Source organism: Syngnathus floridae, chromosome 5 (genome assembly GCF_059516105.1).
Source record: "Syngnathus floridae isolate MCC-2025c chromosome 5, RoL_Sflo_1.0, whole genome shotgun sequence".
Taxonomy (NCBI): domain Eukaryota; kingdom Metazoa; phylum Chordata; class Actinopteri; order Syngnathiformes; family Syngnathidae; genus Syngnathus; species Syngnathus floridae.
The window spans coordinates 5647542-5675405 of NC_142417.1; the positions used below are offsets into that span (position 1 = coordinate 5647542).

The 27864-nt window shown below is 41.1% G+C and overlaps 1 protein-coding gene across 1 annotated transcript; it reads right to left on the reverse strand.

Moving 5' to 3' along the window:
* On the reverse strand, window positions 1-27799 carry commd10 (COMM domain containing 10). The gene is made up of 7 exons (XM_088377255.1): window positions 27652-27799; window positions 26889-26979; window positions 26478-26588; window positions 26074-26229; window positions 24755-24865; window positions 366-425; window positions 1-262 (listed from the first exon to the last, which is right to left on the reverse strand). Exons 1-7 carry the CDS (start codon window positions 27678-27680, stop codon window positions 224-226), a joined length of 597 nt encoding a protein of 198 aa, XP_088233381.1. The 5' UTR covers window positions 27681-27799; the 3' UTR covers window positions 1-223.
* Window positions 27800-27864: the final 65 nt, after the last annotated feature.

Genomic DNA, 27864 nt, shown 5'->3' on the forward strand with positions numbered 1-27864 from the left:
TGAACACACATTTGAGAATTGTTTTATTGACAAAACATCCAAAGTTACATTACTAAAACAGTTCAGCTATGAAAATACGGCACGTAATTCTTGAATGACAAAAAGGTGTGTTTCATTCATGGACTGTCTTCTTTTTCTTGCAATTTTGAGATGTGAGCAAGACACGCAAGTGTGTATTTGTGCGTGTGTGTGTGTGTGTGTTTGCAGCCATGGTTTACAATGATCAAGTCAGGGAATCCAGTTGGCCTTGTACAATTTCAAGCTGTAAGAAAGAAGAGGTTGAGTAAGGGGGGGGCTGACATGCATCACACACACACACACACACACGCACACAAATACACACACCAACTGAGATAAACACTGACCTTGTTGTAGAACTCAAGCAGCTCCTGGTGGTTAAACTCAACAAAGACATTTTCCGGAACCTTGGGAGAGAGGAAGGACACAGTGAGGACACGCAACAAAAAGATGTTATAAGTAATAAGTCATACGATTGGACTATCTTGTGCGGTCTTCTGGCGCTTTCCGTAAAATCCCTCATTTATTATTGCTGCACTCTGGTCGACGTGTGCTTGCCTCCAACTCGTCATCTATCAACGTGATTAAAAATACGTGGTCAGCTGAGCCAAAAGCCGTTCTATTTGGAACATCGTTTCTGCTTCGGGGTCAAAATACCAGAGGCACTTACAGTAGTGCTTGTGAAAAAGTACAGTTTTTAACCCTGGGTATGAAAAGTCTACACACCCCTGTTAAAAAAAACATTTTCCAGCATGAATGTAACCTACTATAAACTGCAAAATTCAATTGAAAAACATAAAATATTTTAGAGAGGGTAAGTAAAAATAAAGTACTAGGATAATATAATTGCACAAGTGTGCACACCCTCTTATAGGATTTTTATATCCACTGTCCAGGTCAAATCTGGCTCGTTTTGACATTTGACATTGATAATACCAATAAATAACCAAAACTTTACATAGTGAAAAAGTATCAAAACGGCTGTTATTTTTTTCCAATACAAAATAAAATTGAAATAAAACATCATATTGTTTGACTGAGGTTTTTTTTTTTTTATCAGAAAACAGGTGGTTTTAAATATAAAACAAACAAAATGCACATGTGGCAAACTCTGCAGGTCATAATTTGAGAGAGACAATTATATTCTGAGTGAGCAATACGTAAGGTTTAAAACTTAAAACTTAAAACTATAAAGCATATTCCTTGCCCCCTAGTGAAACCTGTTTTCCTGCAGACAGTAAAAGAGCCTTCCTTAATGGAGGTATAACTAAGGGCGACCATCAGTGAGCTGTCATCATTGCACCATCAGAATTGAAGGCTGAAAAAAAAAAAAAAAAAAGTCTACCATCTGGATAAATGTGACACACTCTTTCTCGTTCCTGTCAAAGAAGCTTAGAAAGGTGCGAGTCGTGTCGTACAGACCGTGAGGGCCTGACAACAAAATGCTGGCCAGTCAACAAGAGTGGGCAAAAAACGAGAAAGGAAAAATTGCTTAAAGTCACAAAAAGCCTCCGCAGCAACTGTCACTACTTATACTTTGCAAGCTTGGAGACCAAACATGACTTGTGGCCTTGAAACTCACTGACTGGTTAGGTGGCCGGTTGGGTGCTGGGAGATGGCGTGTCACCACAAATAAATGGCAGCGATATTAATTAGAGGCAATGTCAAAAGTTCATAAAGAAGTGTGCATGGGGGAGGAAATGCTATCTCTTTATCAACCCCCCTCCCCTCCAACCCTTTCTTGCCTGCATAGCAGAGGGAAAATGTAGGACATGGTTGAATTAAGCGATTGCTGAGGGAGCGCCGCGAGGACAGCCGCCGTAACGCTACTTGTTCATTTGTTGTGTCGTTGCGCATGACTCAACTTGGAAAACTGACATCGGCGAGGCGGTGCGAGCGCTGATATTGATTTTTTTTTTTTTTTTGGTTACATTGATGAAGAGTGAAACACAGTTTGGGTTCATGGTGTGACATCACAAAATGTAGTAGGCACAAATAGGATCTGAAAATCATCTGACACACTTACAGGTGAGGAGTTTGAAGAGAACAGACAAGTGTGTGTGTGTGTGTGTTTGGCCCGTCTTGTCGTTCCTCAAGGGCTGGGATTTTGCCAAGGAGGAACGCAACAAGGCGCTGACAGATCTAGGCTAACACTAATGGGGATAGAACGCATCACGCTTATCATCAGCCCTTGACTACCGGTTACGCACACGCACACATCACATGGCGCCACACATGCATTTTTTTTTTCGGAGATTGTCTCTTATTATACGACCATCCAGTATAAAGTCAGGGATAACGATAACATCACAAAACTCGATCAGTCAGTAAAACAGTTGTCATGAATCCAAACAAACGGGTCACTTTATTTCCCAAAACAGATTGTGATCTATCGTACCCTGACCCACACTTAACCCCTGTTAACATTTAAAACCTTTTACAGGGGTGTCAAAGCCATTTTTGTCGAGTTTGACACCACTGCATGACATGTTGTAAATGTGACATGAAGCAAATTCAGTTTCAACACAACTCTTCTCCAATGGTAGTAAAATCAAATGCAGCGACATTAATAGCACCCTTCGCTGAAGTTAAAGTTGCGTGGGGACGATGTGATCCCTGAGAATTGGAAAGACGACGGAATGAAAAGCAGAAAGAAGACAGGATGATCATCATTAATTCACTTGGATCCGGTGTTGCCGACACGCCGGGAAATATGTAGGTTACATGCAGAGGGAAATCCCAGCACATTCGAGAGCATAAACTAACAGAAGGAAAAACAAACTTTCAAAAAGAAAGAAAACATTTGGACTATTCCATCATTTCGTAAACACGCACGACAACATATTCATTGGATGGTACTGACTTTGGTGCTGCCCGGAAGAAACATCTAGACAGTGAACGGGATGAAAGAACAGGAAGACGGGCAAACTTTCATCCTTTCTACTGTCAACACAATCACACCCTGGGACACGCTTTTCCTTTTCCTGACAACTTTGAACCAGGACACATTTATGATGTGTCTTCTGGATTGTACATTAAGACCGCTTGTAGATTTTAATGGAACCTACAGTTTCAACTTATGCCGGAAAAGTTCCATCCAAAAATAATCGACTACATTCGGTATCGCAAAAAAAAAAAAATGGTGAAACAAAGGACTTTTATTTTTTAAGATATCAGCCCACATGAATTTTCAACAATGTGTGGAGAAAACACTGCAGCTATATTTTGTTTTTCTTTTGCAGTATGTTTAGTTTTCCCATGACCTCCTGAGCCTGAGTCAAAACGCCTGAAAAAAATCCATACAAATAAGGCCTGTAGGGCCACACGGGTTGTTGCTGAAAGGACCCTGCCACAAAAAAAAAACAGTGTCCTCATCCTCAGCGTTGTGTTGGAGCCATCACAAATGACAGAGACGGAACCTCAAAACGTCAGGAATTCACTGAAAGCCTGTCGACAAGAACAAATGAAGCCTGTCTAGGCCAAACACAGCCAAGTGTCGATCAAGCTTCGTATTTAAAAAAAACACAATCAGAAGGATTCGAACGTAATGAAGATTTTTCCCATTTTCCGTGATAATATTTGAGATGAGATATAAAGAGCCGTGTATCTCCCCAATATTTTCATTTGCAAAAACATCTGGGAATAAATTGTCTTTGAACAGTCAATCTGTGAAAATTCTTCATCCCTCTTTGATTTCTTCCTTTTCTTTTTTCACAGCCTCCTTTGAAGTCTGTCTAAACGCAAGCACAACAGGAACCAAACTGGAGTTGAGAAGCTTAGAGGTGGCGAGTGTAAGCCGAGCTACATCGACAGAGACGAGATTATTTTGACAACAGTGGAAAGGGGAAAAACAAGGAGGACAAAACATCACTTAAAGGTTTGCGTGGATTTGTTGCGTGAGGGAGCGGACAAGCTGGGTCAAGGCGGGCAGTTTCTCGGCCTAACATGATGAACGCATTCAACAGACACCTCCATAACTGTAAAACATAAAAGGCTGCCCGGGTATTTTAACTCAGGCAGCCAGTGGCGTACACAAATTGGAAAAGAAACTGTAGACCAGGGCTATAGAAATCATTTTAAAAGTAGGCGGGGCAAATTGTAGCCTAGAGGGATTAGTGATTAGTAATCAATGAATCAACAAATTAAGGTTAATTATTTTTCATCATTTATTCATTGCTTCAAATAAAACAGTTGTTTTTAGTTTGGGGGAAAAAAAAATCATCAAAATTAAATTACAAATATTAAATGATTGAAATAAAATTGACCACAATTTTTTGCCTACTATTTAACATATTGGTAATCCACACACACCTGCAATGACCTCCCTCCCGTCACACACGACACGCAATTTCACAATAACTGCCCGCAGGCTGCCCTAACATGATGGGCGGTTTTGCTTTTACTTCAAGGTGCTTGTGCCTCGCTCTACCTCCTCCATTCTCCCCACAATGGCAGCGAATTGTATTGCTTCATCGGTGCAGCTTTGCCTCACCTCGTGCATTAAGTGACAGGTTGTTTTAACAGACCATCAATGAGCTGTCCATCCACAAGCCAGCTGCGCTCTGACACTTTGGCGTCAGCTTTGCCTGCAACCACCCGCTTGCCTCGCTCCCGCATGAATACAGCCAACCAATTAGTGGAAAAACAGGGCATATGTCTACATGCTAGGGGGGGGGGGGGGGGGGTGTCAAGAGCATAGAAAACAACAACAAACCTGAAAGTGAGCTAGCAGGTGGATAGGAGATGGGCACACATTCCACTTCGAGGATGGATGCTTTTTATTTGTATGCACTAAACACATGAGCAAACTTTTTCCTCTGCAGAGATAGCTCAAGAGGTGGCAACCATGATCTAAACAAATCACATCCTCTTATTTGTCTACTGGTTTTGTCAGCCAGGGGATGAGGTCACCTGCCCATTTGGAGCGTGTCCATCATTTGCTTATGTGCACATGTACTATGAAATAATCACCTGCCATATTTAAAAACCCACCGCATCCTGTTTGGAGGTTAGGAACAAAGGAAACATGACTCGTGTTACCCGACATTGCCACATCCGTCCGGCAAGGATCGGTTTACACGCTATGACCAGATATGATGCATCGGGACACACATTTCAGCGCATCTATCCTTCCTGAGAAATTTTGTGACGATTCTAATGATTAGCGAGATGATTTTGGGGATGACTGGACTGGATTACAATATCGATTGATAGTTCGGAGGTCACGCATGGCTAGGTCCTTCTTCTCCTCGAGCTTAACGTAGTAAAGACACGTGTCAGTGGTCTCGTCTGGGTCAGCTCTTTAGGTTTCCCAGTTAATGAAATAAAAGAAGAATAAGGAATCATATGTACTTCCCAACAAAGAGTGCGGTTGTTTCATTATCGAGTCTTCACTCTCCATCTTACACATAGAGCTGACTGTCACTAGGTAGGCAAGGGTGGGATTTTCACACGCCTCGTTCCCCATTCACTACAGTACACAGCATGACAGCAGAACACAAACACACACACAAGCACACACACACACAAAGCCAGGAATTGTCTGCACTCCATGGGCCACTCGCAACAAGAATGGCAGAACGACACAAAGCCGAGGATGCAGATACATGCACAGGCTGCCTCCAGGCATGCATTAACAACATTCAGAGTTTTTTTTTTCCCTTCCTCCTGATGGACAGCAGTAGCCACCTCGCTAAGTCATTGTCTGTATGAGGCTTACAATTAGAACAAACACAAAATGGCTATTCGGAAGGCATTTTTGTGACATTTGGAGAAGTTATTCATTAACAGCCATCGGGGGCAGCAATCAAGCTCGTAAAAGTCACCCAGTGTTCTATTATGACAAGAATGTGATTATTACAGTTGGTATAATTTCAAAAAATTTATGCAGTCGGGTCTTCTAAATTTGCTCTTTTGATGGTTGATAATGTGCTTATGCATACAGAATTACAGACGGCGAATACATCACCATTAGTTCATTATATTGAGGATAATATAATGCATCATGTGATGCCCCCCCCCCCCCCCCCCCCCCCCCCCGTTCACCCTTCAATCACCCTCATGGGAAACTACCCTCCTTCCCAAAGGATATATGACAGCTCCTCAACTTTTCCCCTCCTTCCTGTGGTCAAAAGTTGAATAGAAACCGAGTCCCGGGCTCATCATCCATCCAGCCAGCTCGTCCGCAATGCGTCATTTGACAAATGCTGTGGGTAAACGTTTGCAAGTGGCAACAAGCCTCCACTGATAACTTGAAAACCTCTGTGGGACTTCTTATGACACACTTTGCCTCCAGAAACTCTGGAAATATGAACATTATCATTGGAGTGGTTTAATAATACAATTTCTTAATCTTTTATAGATTAAGAGAAAATGAAATACGGCGTAGGCTATATTCACCACTCTGTGACGCAGGACCTTAGGATTTTTTTTTGGGGGGGGGCCTGACACAGCTAGTAATCATCACGATAATGATGTTAGATTTAAAATCATCAATCCACCCATTTTTCGACAGTCCCTATTCGTGTCTCGGGTGAAGTGAACCCCATCCCAGCTTACACAAAATGTACAAAAAAAAAACCCAAAAAATGTAAAAGAATAAATGCGGCTGGTGTCCCTGGATAGTCACACTGATTAATGTCAGAAAAAGGTCAAACCTATTAAGAATTCGCAAACACACCATCAACCTAATATTGACAGTATTGTTATGTATTATTTAATTTGTGGCAGATTGCTTTGTTCAACAAATATTGCGCTGATGGACTGCTTTGGAAATGTGCAACAAAAGCCTCCCCTAAATCTTTAAATCCAACCAGAACCTTTAAGACGACGTCAGACAAGACTCAGGCATGTTTTCATCATCTAAAAGGGAATCATGAGATTTCAGCCCCAGCAAGAAATTTAGTGTGAGCTGCAAATTGCAAGAAAAACTTTGAGCTAGGTCCCTCTTAGCTTACATAAGTCCCCCTCGTATTACACGCCTTTAACAGTAGTTACACTTGTTTAATCCAAAATCGCAGCTTTTTAAATTTGGAGAAGTGCATTTTAGTCCCTCACTCGAGTGTTTTGAAGACTATGTGCAAATCCTGGTTTTCAATTAAATGACTCTTCAGCACTAGCTTCGATATGGACGCAGACTGCCTTCCATCCTCAAGTGATTGCCTGCCTTGCCTTCCTGGTGTTTGTGTACAAACCTTAAGGAAGGCTGATGAGTGCAAATCAGGTGATGGGAAACATGGAAGAAGTCAAACCATTAGCAATTTAATTTCAAGAGTGAAGCAAGAGAGAGTCAGCCGCTACCCACCGCCACTGCTTCATATTTAGGTCAGGCTGAGAGGGGGATTTGGGTGATAGTCTGAATAAAATATTTTTAAAAAAATCAGTTGTTATATAAATCGGGGGAGCAAATCATACCAAAGGGTGTCCCACAAATCAGGTATACTGAAATGGTATAGGAGAAAAAAATTAATACCATCTCAACAATTGCCACATATTCCTTAATTTACATAATTACCTTCGAACATGCCCTCTTTGGCCAAAACACTTTGCTACTTTTAAGCACAAGCAACGTTCCGAATCTGAAAAGGAACCAGACCTCCCCCCGTGCCATATACTCGTCATTACCATGTTTGTTTATCTGCTCTTCATCCCTCAAAGGAACTACCCGGCCTTGTTAAAGTGGGAGACGAGCAGAACTTTAAAAGTGAAACTAAGGCATACATTTCAGGCAGGGGTCCCAGAACGATGCATGATAGTGAGCTATTTCCATAATGGTAGCTTAACAGGCGCTAGCCAGCGGAGTGAGGGGCGCGCCGCCCTCATTAAGGCACTCGCTCAGGAACAGATTAGCGTGTCATTAACATACAGCGAGAAGAGGGGAAAATAACCGCTCTCTATTTCACAGTCTAAAAAGCTGCCACAGACAAGAGTTAGAGATAAGTAGCGGGCGACTGATGGACTCATTCTCGGGGAAGATTTAAAAAAACAAAAAAAACAATGTAGAGTGTAAAATTGGCAAGTAATTAATTGGGATTGTTTCAGATTATAAATATTCTGGACATACTTGCACCTTTGTCTGCCCTCATTTTATGTGCTTGCTGCGAGTTCCAGCTCGACATTCTCATTGGCTACACTGTGATTTGCTGCAATATGAAGTAGCCTCTTTTTTATACCTGCACCGGCAAAATGAGACGAGCAGACTTTTCAGTTTGCCAGGAGCAATAGACAGAATGTGTGTGTGAGGGGGGGCATTTTTGTGTCTGGAGAAAATCAAACTGGTAGTAAATTGCATATAAAGAAAAGTGTGTTGGGAAGGTGTCAAGCTAGTATTCAACAGTACCTTAATATATTTGAAATTTTCGGGATACATTTATTGCCATAATTTGGAGTCGTGAGACCTAATGAATAAATCTTTGAAGTGTCTAGAATTGATTTATTTATTTCAGATTTTCCTCAAGGCTTTACACAATGCTTTCTTAATTGGACTACAAACAAATATTTCATTAAGGACAAGAGAAGGAAGTGTCTTGAGTACAAATAAAATAGAAAATAACTTTACGCTCTTCCACCCTCTTTATGAAATGTCTAGACATTATAATGAGCCAATCAAAATTCCATAGGATTCCTAATCGCTTCACTCAGTTCTATGCCTGCTATTAAATCCAGTAGTTGCAAAACGGATCACATTAAATCCTACTGTTTCTGCCACCATCCGACAGGAACAAGCAGGTATCACACTTTGAAATGAGGGATGCTTACATAAAGCTTGGCTGGTTTATTAACTCCACAGTGCATCCCTCGGGCTCTCCACTGAGCAATGACAGATACTCCAAATTCATAGAAAATAATATCGGTGTGAAGTGAAGCTTAATGATGCCACGACTTAAAAAAACAATAATAATAATCCAGTTTGCTCACCGCTGACTCCTTAAGCTTTTGATCTGAAGGAAGAGTCCAAGTCCAACTTGTAATTGGGTGACGGCTACAAATCATTAGTAATAGACTCAACCTCGATGAAATGCTGTTTGCCCTAGTTTTAGCCCTCGCTAACTAGAATTCAGCTCATCACGCACCAGATTTACACGACAGAAACTAACGGGGAACACTTGCTAAGCAGCGATGTTCTACTAAAAGCAAAGCCACAGATGGGCTTCAATAACAAATGACCCATAAAGGAAGGTTCATTGCTTGCAGGGAGACGAGAACACTGAGTCGCAGAATAATGGGCCCCAACTGTGCTGTGAGGTGTCGTTACATGAGAAAGCATCACCTCCACTCAGCCAGAAGTCTATCTAGCCGAAAATTGAGATCAAGCACATTTTGGGGAGAAATAAAGTCTAAGTAGTTTGCCATTTCACTTTGTTTCAGCCCACTAAAACCTTGGAAAGGTTTGTATATAAGACGATGCAGATTGTTAATGTTTGACTAAATATTGATGGAGATGATTGGTCATTATTAAATGTGACAAGTATTTTGATTTATGACTGAATGTGATTTTGATCCAACCCAACAAAGTCACATCACAAATAGACGATTGGAAGAGACTTGCTACCTGCGTGCTAAAAAGCAAGCCATTCCTGAAATAACATCCATTCGTGCTGTGTAACATCATAGACAAAATTCATCCCAGTGGAATAGCCTAGATCCCGTTTCCTTCTTTCAACATCTCACTGAAGGGAAAAAAAACCCTGATATGATAGCTGTGATTATACTTTATCCTTGACGCGTGAACAAGTAAACAAAGTGAGAAAGGGAGGCGGGGGGTGAAGAAGCTTCAGGTGTCAGCCATTTTCCACTGCTTGTCTTTTATCCAAAACAAACGTCTTCACCATTGGCCTCAACCAGAGCCTTCAACCGTCCATCAAGCGGCACACCTTTATCGACACGTAAACATACCACTCGCCATCTGTCATATCCACAATACACACAGATTACACTAAAAACGTGTTTTTATTTCGTTCATAAAGTCCCGAACACACAGAGCAACAAAAACTTTTTTGAACGTTTCTTCTAAATCCAAGATGGCTCCCAAGATTAAGCCTTACCCTCAATTTAAGACACGAGGAAGCCCAGAATAGGGAAATGTCTGCGAAAGGCTTTCCGGTGTTTCAATTCAAGGTTGTGCGGCGTGTCTCTCAAAAATTGATGACTTCTGTGGGCTTAAGTGCGGCGGTGGAGGAGATGCGATTCCACATTGAACTTTGACATCAAACCGAGTAATTAAGTGTGGCGCCGTTGCTTTAAGGCCGACAGTGTTGCGAGGGAGGCATAGGCAAAAACGATATCCAGCGTGACAAGTTTAGGAGGCAAAATGGAGCCATCTCATTCGGGATATTCTAGAATTTTTAAATTGAGAAAGCCAAACAGCCACCGGCGTGACTGAAACGCGCCTTCAGACAGCTTAAACTGAATTTCAATCCTGCCGACAAAGATTAACCCCTTAAAAGCATTTTGTGTATGCGTTTAATTGTCTTCCCTTTGAGGGCTTCCCCCATCCCAGCCGTGACTAAAAGGATTGTGAAGATTTTTAATGTAATGGCAGAAAAAGAAAGTGTCGGGTTTGGAGCAACGCCCAACTGGGGGTGATGAGTTTTATTTTTAACCTCCTCATCAGCGCCACTATACCTTCTTTCAGTTTTTTGTTTCCTCCCCCCCCTCTCCCACTCTCTTTGTTCCGCTCTCCATGTGTCTTTTGAGCGGCTTCAGAGCCCGGGTGTCTTATCGAGGCTCCCCAGGTCTACGACGAGGCTGGCGAAACGGTACAGCGTAAACCCCGCTCGCCGCTATCAGCCCGGCGGCAGTCACAATGAGGCCGACACGCATATCCAAGCGAACGCCCCGCTTTATAAGCCTCACGCTAAAGTCTGCTTTAGAGTGAAGTCATTTTCCTACAAAGCTTCTGTTGGTATATAAACTGTGCTGAACAAATATACTTCAGCAAAACTGTCACGAAGGATCATTGAGATTGGGTTGAATTTACAAGGTGGAATTTATTTTTTTTGTTTAATTAAATCTGTGTTCTACTGACAAAGTGACTGTAAGGAATAAATGAGGCATGACGCATGTTCCCGGTTGTTTTTCTTTTGCTGCGGCATTTATCACCTCAGACAAAGGTTTCCCTGACAAAATTGCGATTGCGCTTATCACTTTTGGGCAGTTTATAATTTGCAATGAGTCACATTAGGAGGAAAAATACGGGCCAGACACAGACAGAGGGAGAGAGACAAAACATGCAAAGACATGCAGGCTGTTGACAACTTCAAGCTCGGTCGGTGCGATGGCGAGATTGGCTATCGGCAGAACCGCTATCCTTTTGCCTCGGTCGCCCAGGGAGCCAACATACACAAACAAATGAGGTGGAAGAAAATATTCTGATATTTTAGAGGAATAGTCGAGAGGAGAATGGAGAGATTTGCATAGCTCGACTTGCTACTTCAATCGCTGCTTGCCTCTTTGGATTTAAAGCTATATTATTTGTTGTTGTTGTTGTTAAGGCGACTTCTCCTGTTCTTAATGTTTTTCTTCAGATTCAGACAACATTATATTCATCATGTCTTCTTGATTTCTTCTGTGCCACACCAAGGGTTATTTTTTTTTAATGTTTGTAATTACCAACAAGGATCCATGTTCATACATACTGGCTTAAGTGATTCAGACAACTACACTATTTTACGAGGAGTTAAAGCCCCGGATAGATGAAGGAAAACGACGCCTACATAAACAAGTGGGATCTGACGCTTCTCCTAAAGAACAATAATGATCATTTCTCCACACCCACAACCATTGGCGCATTGTGTCCAACGTGACAAGCTGTCATCTTCCGCCATTGTGCCGTGTGTACTGCTTCCAAGTGGAAAAAAGCACATTGCTTTGTGTAGAATAGCAAAGAGCTATGGGAGCCTAATCTCCACCATTGGCCATCATTTGAACAAAAATATCTGAAACAGATTCAAAAATGAACTGAGAGACTCAGGCTTGCATCCTCAACGGTCTTTTCATGACAAATCCAAAATAAAAACCAAAAAAGCCTGTAGCTTGTGTGCTGAGGTTTTCATTTGGTTAGCAACACATTATTGAAAATAAAAATGAATATAAACGTTAAGGAGTCGAGACAGTGCTAAGTCACAGCCGGGGGGCGATGTAGATGGCGGTGAGATGCACTTTTTACAACAGTGCATGTGTGTATGTGAGGAGCATCATTAGAGGAAGGTCAATGTGACTTTATCAACACACCTTCATAAATAATTTACAACTACACAGAAATTAGACTTTGTAATTAAATCGCTCGGCGGAGTTGCGGCTGTATTTGCATGTTTGTACCTGCGCCTATCACGCGCTTGTGTGTCTACAAGCGTGAGCATTTGTATAATCTCTAATTAGCAGCACAAGAAGAACTGCGGCTATTACGCCGTTGCATTATGCAGAGCTGGAGATGGCAAGAGGCAACAAGGGGCTCAAACTCTCTTTGGATGGTGATGTGTTGTGCGGAGTGCGCAGGCAACAACCAAAGTAAATGCATGGAAACAAATAGTAGGAAATCAAACTTGCGCATGCTTATATTCAAGTTTCATCGCAACTCTTCCTCCGTGTCGCTCGAGTCACGTTTCACCTTGCCATTTCCAATCAATGGCATAGCCTCAAACAGCACGTGGCATTTGGCCCCTCCGCTAATGACATTTGGGCGTTACCAAAAGGGACACTCCAATTAGAAGAAATGCGCCTTTGTAGAGGAAGCTGCTATGGACAAACCTTTACTCCACCCTGCAAATTTCGTGATGAATTATTGAAAAGGGCAAAAGCCTGAGCTCCTTGATGAGGCTGGCACATTTGGCTGTCAGAATGGGGGAAATGACAGGTGGAGCGGTTTAAGGGCAATGCTATCTCAGCAACTCGGAGCAGAGCTGATTCAGAAGCTCCAGCTTAGTGGATGGTTGGGGAGAGTGCAGGAGGATGATTCCATCTAAAAAAAAAAAAAAAAATCTGGGCGACTGAGGTTGGACCCTGGACGATTTTAAAACTTACTGTCAATGTGGCGCCACTGTAATCTAAATGCCTCACTGACCAGCCTACTTTGTGGATGGCTGGGGGGCGAGTAGTGGGTGTGGACAGAAATGGATATCCGCTCAAATTGATTGATTGATTGATTGATTGATTGATTGATTGCTTTTTTTTGTTTATTCATTACTTTTTTATTTATTTATTTGTTCATTCATTCTTTATTCATTCATTAATTTATTACGTTTTTATTTATTGATCTATTTATTCATTCGTTCATTGCTTTATTTATTCATTTGTTCATTCATTTATTCCTTTTTTATTTATGTATTTATTCATTCATTCATTCGTTCATTCATTCACTTGTTCATTTGAGCCACCGGACATTATGTATCCGATTGACCTCAAATATCCTTCCCAAAATGGAGTGGACAGCTAAACGGGCATCCCTGAGCGTTGATTGAAGCTGATTATGACAGAATAGTGGCACTGGTTTCCCTTCTATCAAGCTCCCGGGACCCGTGACCCATCTATTGAGTGTTTAAAAGGGCAAATCTTCAAAAGAGTGACTGTCACTTTGACAAGCTCTCACCTTGTGCTTTAGCAGTCTCACTCTATTATTCATAGCAGACAAGAAAACTTTTTCAAAAGATTACTGACAAAAAAATTCTAGCTTCCTGACAATGTCACGATGGGATTGACGTACAAGGAGACCAAAGAGTACATTACACAAATGCGAAGCGTTCAATCTTCTTAAGGGTTCTCACAGTAATCTGTAAAATGTAAGACTCAACCAGAACCATCTTTCGAGAAGAAGAATAAATACAGGGCATGATCCAAAGAGCAACAAGTCATCGTCCAAAGAGAATACATGACCAGAAATCTGTGTGTACTCGTGGATATGAGGGAAAGAGGGAGGCTAGCGCGAGCTTGCAAGCTTCTTTGTTTTAAAAAGTCAGGAAGCCGTCTGTTCAAAGTCTTCACATTTGGCAGAGCTATTTTGACAGTGCACAAGTACAGACAGCCCTCAGAAACAGCTCAAAGTGCTGGAATAACCAAAAAGAAACACTTTTGTAGTTGGGGGAAATCACATACCAGGCCCAAATGGTCAAATAAATTTCCACGCAAGCCCAAAACGACAACTGCAATTACCTTGAGGAACTACTTACACTGCCCAAAATGCTGTTTCTTGTCAAACTCAAGTTCCAAGTAACAACAAGGGAGACAGATTCATTCCTCCCTCTCGTGCATGCCATCTCTCATCCCCCTACGTGGTATTTTGCCCAAACACGTCAACGCCTCAGATAATCTCCAACTGGCCTCCCTCGCCATCAAGGCTGCTGCACCTGCTAGGAGGAAGCATTGATTCTGGCTTTGAAAGCGATGTGCTCCTCCAACGTCTACATTCTTCTTGCTTGTTAGAACTTCATCTTTAACTGGTAGAAAGTCAGGTTAAGAAATAAATCAACACCAACGCGGTGACCTCGCATTGACATGCCTGCCTTGTGTTCCCTGTGTGATGCCCATCAAATATTTATAAGACATGACTTTGGGGCTTTATTTTTTTTTACCCTTTGTTTCCAAAGTAAGTGGCTAAAATACTACTTGTTTTATAGTCTACAAACGGTTCCATCTTACTGCTGTAAATTTGATTCGAAACGACAATAAATAGTAAACATCCTCAAATATTGGACACCCAACAAGAGATTTGTAATTGCTCACGTCAGAAAATGATTTTTTGTTTTTTTTACAGTGATTTTACAGTCAGAAAAATCTGCAAAGAAATGGTAAAAAAAAAAAAAGTCTAAGAGAGAAACTGTATATAGATACCAGAGTGTTACAACTTTAAATGAAAGTCCAATAAATATTCTTCTCCTATTCTAAAAATCTTCTTCTCACCACTTGAGGCCAATTCAAGATCATAAAACAGCAACAAAAAGCAAAAGACATCCAAACATTTTGTTAGGTATTTCTCAGACCTTGCCAGGCAAGACAGCAGTCCATCTTTTGTCTTAAATGCCAGAAGACAGCCAAAGAAAAAGCAAAACGCAGAATAGACTCGTTGGATTTCGTGAGCCAGAAAATGTCTGACAAATTTCCTATGAATTTTGTATAACCTGAGGACCGTTCAAACTTAAAAGTTCCCCTCTCTTTTGTTATAATGTAATTCATGAACATTCCAGAAAGGTTCATAAATATAATCTAACAAGTTGTACGTTAACAATAGAGCTCTTCATTTATGATTTCAAACATTTAGATTAAGAGTTTTGTCAGTATCGCACAGCTAACCCGGTTTCCTTTCGCTCTCTTTACAACTATGACAGTGATGGAAGCGATAAGAGCCGTGTCTATTCTTGGAACTGTAATAGAAGGCTGTGCTTGGTTGGATGTGACAATGGAGATGATAACAAAAGTGCTTATTCCTCCTTTCCTTTATTATTAAGGAATCAGTCCCCGCGCAGAAGCCAAGGCCCCCGGCTAATGGGCTCGGAATATTACTCCTGCCACGGTGAGCGGCAACCGCCATTACTCAATTTATACAGACATTAAAAGGAGCATCATTACATTTTAGAAAGTACCTACGATGTCGCCGCTCTACCAATCTGTGGTAGAATTTTCTGTTATCAACTAGCAGATGCTATTTTCTAGTCACTTCCATCACGGGTCGAAAGCAAAACAGATGACGCGTACTATCAGAAAAAAAAGCAGCTGGATGATTTTCCGGCTTGCCTTATTATCATCACCTCTGAACCCTTTTTCTTTGAACGGACTCCAGATTTAACACCTGGGCGACATTACGGAATAGGGGTGTGACTAACAGGCCTTTTTAAGCTGACATTTATATCACGCTGTTTTTAACGGCAGGAGTGTTGTTGACACTTTTGAAGATGTGCAAAGAAAAGCGCAGAGGTGAAAAGTAATCATGTCCAGTACAAAGCAGAAATTCTTAAATATATATATTTGTGTGCGTGCGTGTGTGTATATATACATATATATGTATACACGTATATATATATATATATATATATATATATATATAAACATTATATCATATATATATATATATATATATATATATAAACATTATATCATATATATCATATTTAATATATATCTCATGATTGGATTGATTAGAGTGACTTTTAACACCACAAACAAAAAAATAAATGGGAGGCGACCTGTTAATCTGGATTCCGGTGACACTGTACGAATTTGCGTACATGTGTGTTTCCTGCCGGGAGGTGTCATATTTAAGCGCCTTCACCAAAAATACTTTAGACAAAGAACATTGGAGTGTTCCACTTCTATCGAACACCAAGGAAGCGATACGGGTCCCAAAGCTTCAGTCGCAAAGCAAGTTACTGTGAGTTATCAGAGACTTTGATGGTGCAAACGAGAAAATGGACTGACAGGCGGGCTGACAGCTACATGAGGAACAAGCAAGAGTCTTGATGGGTTTCCTCTGACCTACATTATCAGGAAAAAAGACGAGCTGACAAGTAAACAGGCTTGAAAAGGACTCAACATTTAAACCTGTTGAGTTTCTTCTTCGTAGAACATCCACAAAGGGAAATAAATGAAAGTCCTTCTCAGGCATTGTGTACCTGCCATGAGAATGTGATGCTGATTGGATTGCAGCGGGGACATGCTCTGCATGACGTGATGACATTAGGATTGTTTCACGGGTCTTGCTGTTCTGTCAAAAGGCTCCTTGGGGCCTCAGTTTCAACATTATTCTTATTAATTAATGTATCCTAATTATAACAGCATTCATAGTTAATGGAAAATGGCAACGTGACACAAACAACGATTGTCAAGGGCTTTATCCCTCCGTGCGATGCCTGCAGCAACAGAAAAGGAATTTTGCGCTTCTATTGCTTTTGTTTATCCCGTTTTTAGATGATTAAAATGTTTAGTGCATATTTTAATAAACTACACTCCATGTTGACACCATGAGCACTTTTCCAGACTTTTAAAACTAGTTTTGGAACCTTACTTGACAACTGTTTTTGTACATTAGCATTAGCACACTAGCCAAACGATGACAAACAATATAGAAAATGGATTGATGGATTTTACAGTGTTAAAATTATTTCCACTCATGCATTATTACGAATGTTAAAAAGATCAAGTTTTTTCAGTAGAGTCCAAAAAAAACCAAATAAGTGGTTGGCAGAATGACCATATGATGAGAATCAATTTGTCATTATGTAAAAATGATTAACAATTTCACATTGTGGACATATAAAGGTTATTTTATCTTATGTGTAGCATTCTGAAGAGAAAAAAATATTCTATATATTATATATTTTTAATAATTGCTATTTCAGAGATGACAAGTTAATGACAGGTTGGAGGGTCCTTTCACTTTCACTATTCATGCGACCCAGGAAGATGTAATTCTCATTCCTCCTTTTCCTCAAAAGTAGTAATCATCAAAACAGAGTGCTCAAAAAGCAACGGAAGCTATTACACGGTGCAAAAAAAAACAAGAAATCATTCGAATGGGCAATTCAGTGTCACCACAGCAACATCGACAGCAAGTTAGATAGATTTCGGTGCAGTAAATAAAAGCTGAGGAAAGATCGGAAACTATCACTCTCCGAAATCTCTCGCAGAAACTTATAATGTGATGTTTCAAAAGTGTCTCCCAGAAAACAACAATAAAGCACAGTATGAGGCAATATCATGATTAAAAAAAGAAAAAAACAATCACAGAAAAAAAAGACAGCGGGTGATTGACAAGTGGAGCCAGTGTGAGAAATGTCTGTAAATAGCCGAGTGTTTTCACATTGTTTGTTCACACCTCCCACACTTCCTTGAGAGAAGGTGCCAACACTGGCGAGAGACAAATCACATTAAGACCAAACAAATGACAAACCTATTAATCGGAATAACAGCATGACAGTGGAAATTAATGCTTGTGGATGAATCCTTTTGGATTTTTTTTAAATGCTTTTTTTTAATGGGCTATTTAAAAAAACTCAAAATTATCTTTTCTTGTTAAAATAAATGAAAATGCCATTCATCTGTTCCAGCTCACCAAACAATACCAACAAATACTAACTTTTTGTATTGCATTTGTATTGCTTAGCATTTTTGCCCACTCCATAAAAAAAAAAACAGCATAATTCTCTGTGGACCATTCAACAGAGGGAAGCAAATTTAGCTCCAACCTTCAAGAATGGACCATCACAAAAGGGGTATTCAAAAAAATAACAGCTTGGATATCTTGGGACCCTTTACAGTGAAAATCCCGAAAAGAAAACGTGTACTAAAGTGAACCGAAACCACCCGGTCGAAATATGCGGAAGATTTACAACTAATTCCAAAGTACCCCAGTGGGCTACAATGATAGCTCTATCCAAATTCCATTTCTGAGACCCAGCAACAGATAAAACAGAGCAGACCTTCCAAAACTTTGTCGAAGTTCCTAAAAACACCACATTGACCTCTAAATCTGTTTTGTACAAAGTGGCTCTGTCAAACATTCATTTTATTAATGGGAGTCAAGTGTCTTCAGGGAAGGCCAAAGCGAGCCAGCAACTAGCAGCCCGAGCCCAAACTAGTAAATGGGTGTGCCAGGTTCTCACAAAAGTGGCACTCGAGACATTCAGCGGAGGCTCGCATCTTGAAACAGTACATTTGAAATATATTGGCTTGGAGTGGGCGGGGCTGGGGGGGCTGTCATGGGCGACATCGTGGCTGCCCCGCACGAGTAACGGCTGCTATTCAAAACCGAGCCCCGTCGCGAGAACATCGCCAAGGCAGCCGGCCTATGCCCCCAAGGTATGTAGACACTGGCGCTCCCATACACAAGGAAGGAGTGGGAAGAATTTCAGGGGGAGGAGGAGTACTCTCCAGCGGCACGGCGACACACATTTAAATTTCTTCTCCATTTTGTCTTCTTGAGATTTGAATATTGCTGACAAAATGATGACTTTTTTATGAAGGTGGCAACATCCTTAAATAGGTCATGAATTTGGCCATAAATGGAGACTTGCTAACTCCGCCCCCTCAACCTAAACAAGGACAAGCAGCATAAAAACGATCGACTATTATTTTTCTAGGCCATCACCTTCTGGGCCACCGTAGTCGTTTGTGAAGTGAGCCAAAACAAGTTGTCGAGTCTGCTGGGTAATGAGCATATTTTGATGTGATATCTAAACATCATCAAAGAAGTCCAAGGAGGCACTGGTAGCAAAATGTGCTGGTTCACAGAGAGAAGAAGATTCTCATCATCCAAAAGTGCATGCTTGATGACTCTGCTCTTTATGACCATGAGTTCAAGAGGAGGGGAAGCCCCCTCAGCTCAATTCCTTGATCTCGTCCCAACACAAAGTTCACAATGACAAACTGATTTGATCAATATGGGAGTCAGAATCTGGTCAATATAAAACTCGAGTGAACTATGGAGATAAAGTAAGCTTAGGATGTATCTAGCTTTATTTATATGCATTATTATTATGATATGTGCCATTAGGGGGCAAAAGGCATCTTTTATTTTTTGTGACGGCATATGTCGATCAGCCTTTCAGGGGAATGAATGGATTTGATTGGTGATTTGGCTCCATGCTTCGGCAATCAGAGCGCCTTGTTTCAGCCGCACCGCATTTCTCACGACTGCATAGTTCAGCCAAGAGCCGGGCTGCCTCTCTAAAATAAACGCCAGTGAAGAGCAGGAGGAGGGGAACACGTTCACGTTAGAAAAATGGAGTCTTAAGCACTCTCTTATCATCGCTACCGGCTACGGCAAAACGACACCCGTTTTTAGGGGGATTAATGATCACTTGACAAAGTGGGTGTCGACAAAACAGGTTGGATAGAAAACGTCTGCAGTGAAAATTTAAGAGCGACATTAAATCAATGAGATTTAAATGGAGCTGGCTTTGCGGGTTGACGCCGTTCTTACGTGGGTGTCGAGCGTTGTGCGGTGGATGCGCTCAACAACATCCAAACATCCCCAAATCCCTTTTTGAGAGGCCAAGGAATCTGCAAAGGGCACTGGCAGGAGAAAACACCAGAGGAGGTTAGAGGGGCCCGAATGGAAGGGGAGAGATCTACAGGGTCCGTATTAGGGAGAGAGAATCAATAGGTGCCCCCCGTGCTTGTAAAGAGAAGCCATGACATCATCGCATGGCAAAGAGCGAGGACTTGGGTGACAAGGAGCGCGGCGAGTCCACAGTCACCCATTCTGCTCTCGGGGCCCATCCGTTGGAGAGGATAAGAGCCCCGACAATGAGCTCCCCATGAATGGGATCGCAAATCCCACAGAAGGAAAAACAAATCACCAGTGGGAAACCGATGGAGAAAGAGACAGAGAGGGGAGAGACCCTCGAGGGGGAAGGATAAAAAAAAAAAGATGGGCGCACAAAGAAAGCAACAAAGCATTTAGGGACATGTAGAGCAAGGCAAGTAGAAGTTAAAAGAAAGCAGCCTTTGTCCCTCTTGGCTGGTGGGCGGCATGGTGCGAAGGATTTTGAAAGTAGGAGCATTTACATCGCAGCGCCGCCATATATTGATCGAGCTGTGTAATCCCACGAAAAAGAACGTAAAGCCAGGATCTCCTCGGGAAGCCTTGTTTATCGGGACTACACGGCGAGGGCTCGTGGGAGGCACAAACTTGGCTTTACGTAAGCTTCGACTTGCGTTCAAAGCCAAGATGACGAGAGAGACGCGAGGCTTTGATGACATCAGCCCTCTCGCACAAGTCAAAACGAGATGTTTAATTGCACCCCTCGTGACAAAAGTGCAAAACCTCGGTACGTGTGCTTGATGCAAGTCACAAACAACCAAAAAAAAGCATCCACTCCTGATTGCAGTAAGAACAAGAAAATATTTGAATCGTACGGAGAAAACAGTCTTTCAAGTCTGATGCTTTGATAGCAAAAAAGAAACAATCTAATTGGTGGGTTTATACTTCAGATGTCGGCTGGGGACAACTTGACACAAAACTTTGAAATGAGAAATACCAAAAAAGAAGGATTAGAGAGAACATTCACTCACGACTAAACCAGAAACACAAGTAAGGCTTGCTTTATGATTTTTTTTTCAGTCTTGAATAATAATAATTAAAAAAAATAAAGGGTAGAATGACACAAATGTGAGTGAATCAACAGCGAGCAATCAATTCTGAATCCATTCAAATGTGTTGAATGTATGAATGGGCACAATTTAGAGAAACATCAGGCGGCTGGAGTTACTTTCAAGCACAACCTTTTAAAAACTACACATGAAGAAAAGAATCGGCAGTTAAAATACAGAATGAGAAATGGTTTGATTGGCGCGGAGTGCGTTCGACTCTTTAGCGCTTCTGCTGACGTAGAGCAGCACTTTCACTCTCTTTAAACGCCAATCAAAGTACAATGCTACAAAGAGGAATGTCAAAGTATAAATCTAGGGGTGTGCGTCAATCGACAAAAGACGATTCAATACGATTCTCAATTCATGACATCTGATACGATTCAACGATTCAATCTAAACCGTAACGATTTGATTCAGTTCATTCAACGGGATTATTTTTCAATTCAATAAGGCGGCTCATTTGTATTAATATGCAACAACAACAATAGCTAAACTATCCGAGTTAATTCAAAGAAACAACAAATGATCGGCAATTTCAACTAAATTAGATCTACATCTGTCAAAAAAAAGACGATTTGATATGTATTTCATTACTTGGGGCGCGATACGATTCAGGTGAGAGGTGTTAAATGGCGGTTCATTGCAACGTAGCATGCGACAGCTACGTTAGCTCAGTAGCTTCAATTAGTCGTTCCATGAAGCACTGACTCGCACTGATGTGATAATGGGAGGCCGAAAAAGGAGACGGCCATTAAGGGAAGCCGCAGGGGCACTCGAGGCATTAAATTAATACGTGTGGCGAACGTGAATTTAACTCAACCATCTCTTGTCGCCTTTGAGAGCCAGGTGTGCACGTACGTGTCATTTTAAAGGCATTATTTGGAAAAATAAAGTAATGACACATCGGGTGAGTCATTTCCCACTGAGAGTTTCATTGTTTGTCATCAACGACTGTTTTTGTTTTTTTCCCCCCTGCACGGATGTGACAGCACGCACAGAAATGCAAACAAGAGTTTCTCATTAGAAAGGCAAATTTAACATTCTTTGTATACGGTTCAAATCACAAAGAGGACTTGGGGAATTTAGAATTATTCTTCTGACAAATTATTAATTGCTTTTTAGGGGGGGCATCGACGTGACTCCAAAAAATGACTCCGCCCGCTAAAACTCACTTAAAGTTCAGAAAATAAATAGACCCTGACAGCAGTTTTAGCAAACTACACATAATTGGGTGGACATCCCTCATAACAGTGCCCACAAAAAAGTCTGAGACCCATGCCTGAAATTCAACCATGATTTTGAAGTAGCCAGTTTGAACAAATTCCAAGACTCGCACAGACGACGATGGGCTTCGGCAGTAGATGGGCGGGGCTTAAAGGCCACACAATTTTGGCCTACGGAATTTAATGTGGCGGGAGTCCAATGATCATTTTGAGGATTCGTGGGCCTTTTATCACAACTTGCAGCTTTATTTTGTTTATTTTTTGCTCATCATTGTGCCCAAACAACATCATTTACGGAACGGCAGTACAGCACAAACACCTACACAGAGGGAAAACAATTGTTTCTGTGTGCTTTTTTTTTTTTTTATAATTCAGGCTTAATCCTTACATCGCATTGCTTTTGTGTTTCTTCTATAGCCAACAAATGCGAGCAGCATTCAAGCGCATTGAAGTGAACTAAAAGGGAGAAGTAGAAATGTTTGTAAAATGCTACACAGTCTAGCAAGCAAGTAGTGGGCACTGAATGTCTGTTTGTTTCTTCTAACAGCTTCTAAACAACCGCATGAAGCACACCTACATTTCAGATTTGTGTTTTAAGGTACATCCAGAGACAGGCGGCTGATGGATTTGTTTTGACAAAATGGAAAACGTCCCCCACAGTCATTGTTAGCAAGGCTTCATATTCAAATTCACTGCTCCCTAAACTGACTGCAACACATCCACAGGGAGATGTAAAAGAAGCCTGCACAAAACTTCCCCCATATTCCATCTTTTCCTTTCCATTCTGTCAGTTTCTTAACTGCATGATGATCTTGGCTTGGTTTTCTTATTCTTCACCAACTCAGACAACTTGAGGCTTTTTCTGGTGCCTCTACGTTAAAGCTTCAATGCAACAGGTGCCATGCGATGAATGCTGAACTCAAGCATCCCGTTTCTTATTAATACCGATCACATACACGTTTACACTAACTCTTAGAATTGTAGGAAAATTCATATTCAAATGTCACAAGAAATTGTTTAATGATGGCTTCACTCAATACGTATTATTTTCTTTATGAGATAAAAATGGTTTCCCATGTACTGAAAGGGAGTCCATTAAAAAAAAAAAAAAATCTCTGCGACATCTGCAGCTGTACTGGATGTCTTGTACTGTTTGGTGAAGGAGAAGTAAAGCACCTGGCATTTCTTCTCCGCCTCCTCCTTCTCCTCAGGGAGAGCGCTAATGAAGCAAGAGACTGGTCAGATGGCAGAGCCTCCAAACTTTCTCCGCACCAAGCAATCGATACCACACGGGCCGACATTATTTTACTCCCTCTTGTCCTATTTGTCTTCCCTGCGCTGTTTCTCAGTGTTCTGCAAGCTCTGCCAGGGTTAAAGCTCCTATTAAAGTACTATTTTATACCCATTTCCTCTTGTTTTGCAGTCTTCACTTTATTGGAGATAGCAGGGTGTTCAATTAGTGTGTACCACACAAAACTGTGAATTTTAAATGGCTCAAACAGAATGAACTTCATAGTTCTCAGTCCCAGAATGCTTTACCAACTGTGAGACAACAGCTCCCTCTGCAGAATCGAAAAGAAAAATCTTTTTTTTTTCTTTTTTGCTGATCGCGCTTCACTTTAAAGGAGCAGTTTTTGAGCCCCCAGCTATCTCCTCCCACAAGGGGAGATGTGTAAGTGGATTTAAATAAATTAATACTTTCCTTACTAGCCTCGAGTAAACACTGCAAAAAAAAAAAAAAAAAAAAGAAAGCTTACTAAATGTAAAACCCTGCTTCTCTCGCATCCACCAAAACATTGAAAAACCTACATATTTTTTTCTGTATCATGCGCCTATAGGCTCATATTTGAAGATACCCAACTTAATTCTGTGGTTAATCTGAGCCGGCATTCTCTATGGGAGGATAAAGGAGGAAGAAAGATGGAACAAGACAGTCCACGGAAATTAAACTGCTCTAGTTTAGATAAAGACACGAAATGCCATAAGGGGACTGATTCAAAAGACAACTCAAAATGTCTAATACCATTTTTTTTCCCCAGGCTGATATTGGTACGAGTACTCAATTCTTGAGTAATCATCGACGCCGATACCAAATACCAATACCATAAGTACGTTTGATACATTTGTTTTATATTATGCAGTCGGACATCAGGAGTTACACTCTTTAGCGTGTATAAAATACATTAACAGTTCTAAAAGGGAAATACGTGCATCTATTTCGGTGCTACTTTACACACATCTGTGGCGGTTTCAGATAACAAGCTCTCTGACCTCTGAACTTCACACAGATGTCTATCTACCTCTGGGTCAAAACAAACACCGGTGGGATTAATGTCTATTAACCAAATAGGAGGGGCAGATGGGAAAAATGGAGGGATCGCGGAAAGTGATGAATGATGTTGTCTAATTGCGTGGTTCTTGGTGTGCTTTCCTACCTGAGAGTCTTCATTGTGGAGGCCCAGTTGGAGTACGGCATTGGGGGACTTGAGTCTGGCTTGGCTGGACTGGGCCATCTGCAGGTTCAACTGCCAGCTGACGAAATCCAGCTGGGATCACAAAAACACATGGTGGACTAGTTTTCAGATTTAAAAAAACAAACAAAAAAAAACACATACCTTTTAAAATGTCAGCCAGTAACAATAATTACAGCTTTCCTTCTCTTTCAACGTTCTAAACTCGATTAATATGCCAGAACCAACATCCGACAAAGCAGACATACTAGTTCCACAAGCTGCCCTTTAAAATTAAAATGTAATGTAGGACAATTATGATGATTTAAAAGCCGAGTCATTTTTAATTCTTCACACTCCTTTAATCAACCAAACTCTCACGAATATACAAGCGTGTATTATTGCTTCTTTTTCTGACATAAATTATCATTCAAGTTGGGCCTTGTGGGCTCAACCTCAGCATTCACAATCTCCCTCTTCTCTTCACTCCTCACGCAACACCGTGATAGATTCACAGGATCGAGTCAAGGCGCCGCAGTTAAGCCGTTTATGATGCAGTGAGAGGTCCTCATGATAAACTACGTGTGACTTATTGGTTCTGGATGCTTGTGCAGCATCACAGGACTGGCGCGAGGTAGGAAAGAGCTCCACTTGGCACATTATTCACGCCAGGAACAAGATCCACATTAGCGTGAGTAATCGTCTGAACTTCTATTACTTTCCGTGTCGACATGCTGTGTATGGATCCTGAAATTGATTTCAAAATAAATATAATTAATTGAAATAAGAGAGGGATCTGAATTCTAATACAGTGGCTCATAAATAAACATAAGAAAAGCATTTGCACAGGGAAGAGGGTAATATATTTGTGCATGTCAGCGCTGCAGCATGTAACCAATACAAAAGCTGTGTAAAAATGTCTGCATTTGATAATTAAATAACTGTCAGAGGGGAATTTATTTACAATATTGGCATGCATTTGTTATCGTAGTTTGAAGCGGTTTAGAACTGCACTGAAGGTTGATTCAAATGCTTTGGTCATTACATTCAGTGAAATGAAGCAGATGTAACTAAAACATGGCCGATAAGTGAAAAAGGGGTAATTGATGACTTTTAGAATTAATTCTAATTAGTAATTAAAATTGATGGGCTCCTAATTATTTCTACCATTGCATTTAATTGAAAGGGATGATAATTGTTTATATGCTGAGCAAAGTGGTTTCTCACCCTATGAGTGATTTTCTCCATAAAACATTTAGTAACACAGCTGTTGTTTCTCAAGTCAAAATGGTTATGGAGCTTACCTTCTTGGGGGCAAAGATATTGCGCTTTAGTCGGTCCACCAGCTCGGGGCCAGAGGTGGACCACGTTTGAGAGAAGGCCTCGGCCTTGTCGAGGTTCATGCTGATCCCCTGAAGCTGCTGCTTCAGAGAGGATGGCTTCACATTATGGTACACCGCCTAAATGGGAACCACATCGACAGTGCAACAGTGAACCCTGCTGGACAAATTGGAACATTACATGTGTTGCCAAACCATTTAACGTTTTACAGCTGAGCTTCATAAAATACTTCATTCTTTTAATATTTATCCAACTGGCTCATTGCTGTACGTTTTTATGAAGTGCTTCTTTTTGTGAAAATGCAAATACACATCCCAACAATTTATTATCACAGATGTGGTGAACCAGGCCCATGGTCGTCCCTCACTTGTTCGAGAACGAATGCAGACGTTTCCAGAACTAAGTTGAGAGCCTGTTTGTCCATCGAAAGGGCCGTTTGAAGTTTTTGTTCCTCCTCTTCGCTAAATGGTCGTTCTCCCTGCAAAGAAAAGCCAAAAGAGCTGATTAATGTCCAGTTCATGAATTCATAAATTTTGGCTCAAGCAAAAATTTGTAAACATCCACATAGCGAAAGCAGTGGAGGTAAGAGCAACACTACAAAATGAGAAAAGGATAGAATAAATAAACTTTTTTATGGCGCTAATATTAGAATTTAAGAATTTTAATGTAGGTCCGATAATGTTTAGGCTAGAATAGAGGGCCACTGCTTTAATCATTGCCTTTACTGATATTAAAGCCGGGTGTATTTTGACATGAATTCCAAATAAAGCTGACGTACCTTCAGATGAAGCTTTTGGATGATGCGAGAGATCAATCTGGAGAACTTGTTCACATCTATGGCATTGATGAGAGTCACCGCTTCCTTGATGCTGTCAAGAACAAGGAAGAAACAAGTCTGGGTGTTATCAGGAGTGGTGTGCAGAATACATTTGACTACCTTCTGAGCAAAGTCATTGAAGGAACAAAAAGATCATTCTAAGTGACTATCCTGTGATGCAGGTGTGGGTCCTGTACACTATTTTAGAAAAAGAAAGCTGCAGCTTCATCAATGGATCTTACAATTTTAAGCGCATTTGCGATTATCTGATTTACGATACGATACAACATAATTTTCCGGAGAAGAGCAGAGTCGGCAGGGATCATCAGCACTCCACTATCTGTCAAACTATGCCGTGCTGGTTTTAATTCAGTTTTAGACTATCGATTTGAGGGCAGTGTTAAGTGTAGATATTTAGATACCATGTTTCATGACACAAGTTGGAGTGGTAAAGCAACAGGTATGTTTTCTTTCAAAACTTGAATGCTAACCACGACTATCAGCTCAGTGGGCTAGTGGTAGAGTGTCCACCCTGAGACTGGAAAATTGTGGGTTCAAACCCCGGCCGGGTCAAACCAAAGACTATAAAAATGGGACCCTTCAAAATCACACGGGGATGGGTTAAATGCAGAGGACAAATTTCACCACACTCAGATGTGGGTGTAACGGTTGGGACTTTAACTTAACGATTCAGATTCTGGAGTGTGAAAAAACAACAACAAACCTCTGTGTTTCTTTTATAATTGAAGCCATTGTATTTCCAGTAAGTGTGGGGACAAAATCCAAAAGGAGTCAAAGCAGTCACAGCATCCTCAGTTTGTTGTCACTTCCATCTTCCGGGTGTCACATGACGCCTGGAAAGGCTGTCAACACTGCGCATGTACGCTTCAGGACCCGGAAGTGTTACACGCTGAATAAATACATTGGAAGCAAGAAT

Coding starts and splice junctions, on each gene's coding strand:
- commd10 (XM_088377255.1), bottom strand. CDS start 27,680: ATGGCTTCAATTATAAAAGAAACACAGAG. Junction 26,980..27,651: donor ATTATAAAAGAAACACAGAG/GTTTGTTGTTGT, acceptor TGTTCTTGACAG/CATCAAGGAAGCGGTGACTC. Junction 26,230..26,477: donor CTGCATTCGTTCTCGAACAA/GTGAGGGACGAC, acceptor GTTCCCATTTAG/GCGGTGTACCATAATGTGAA.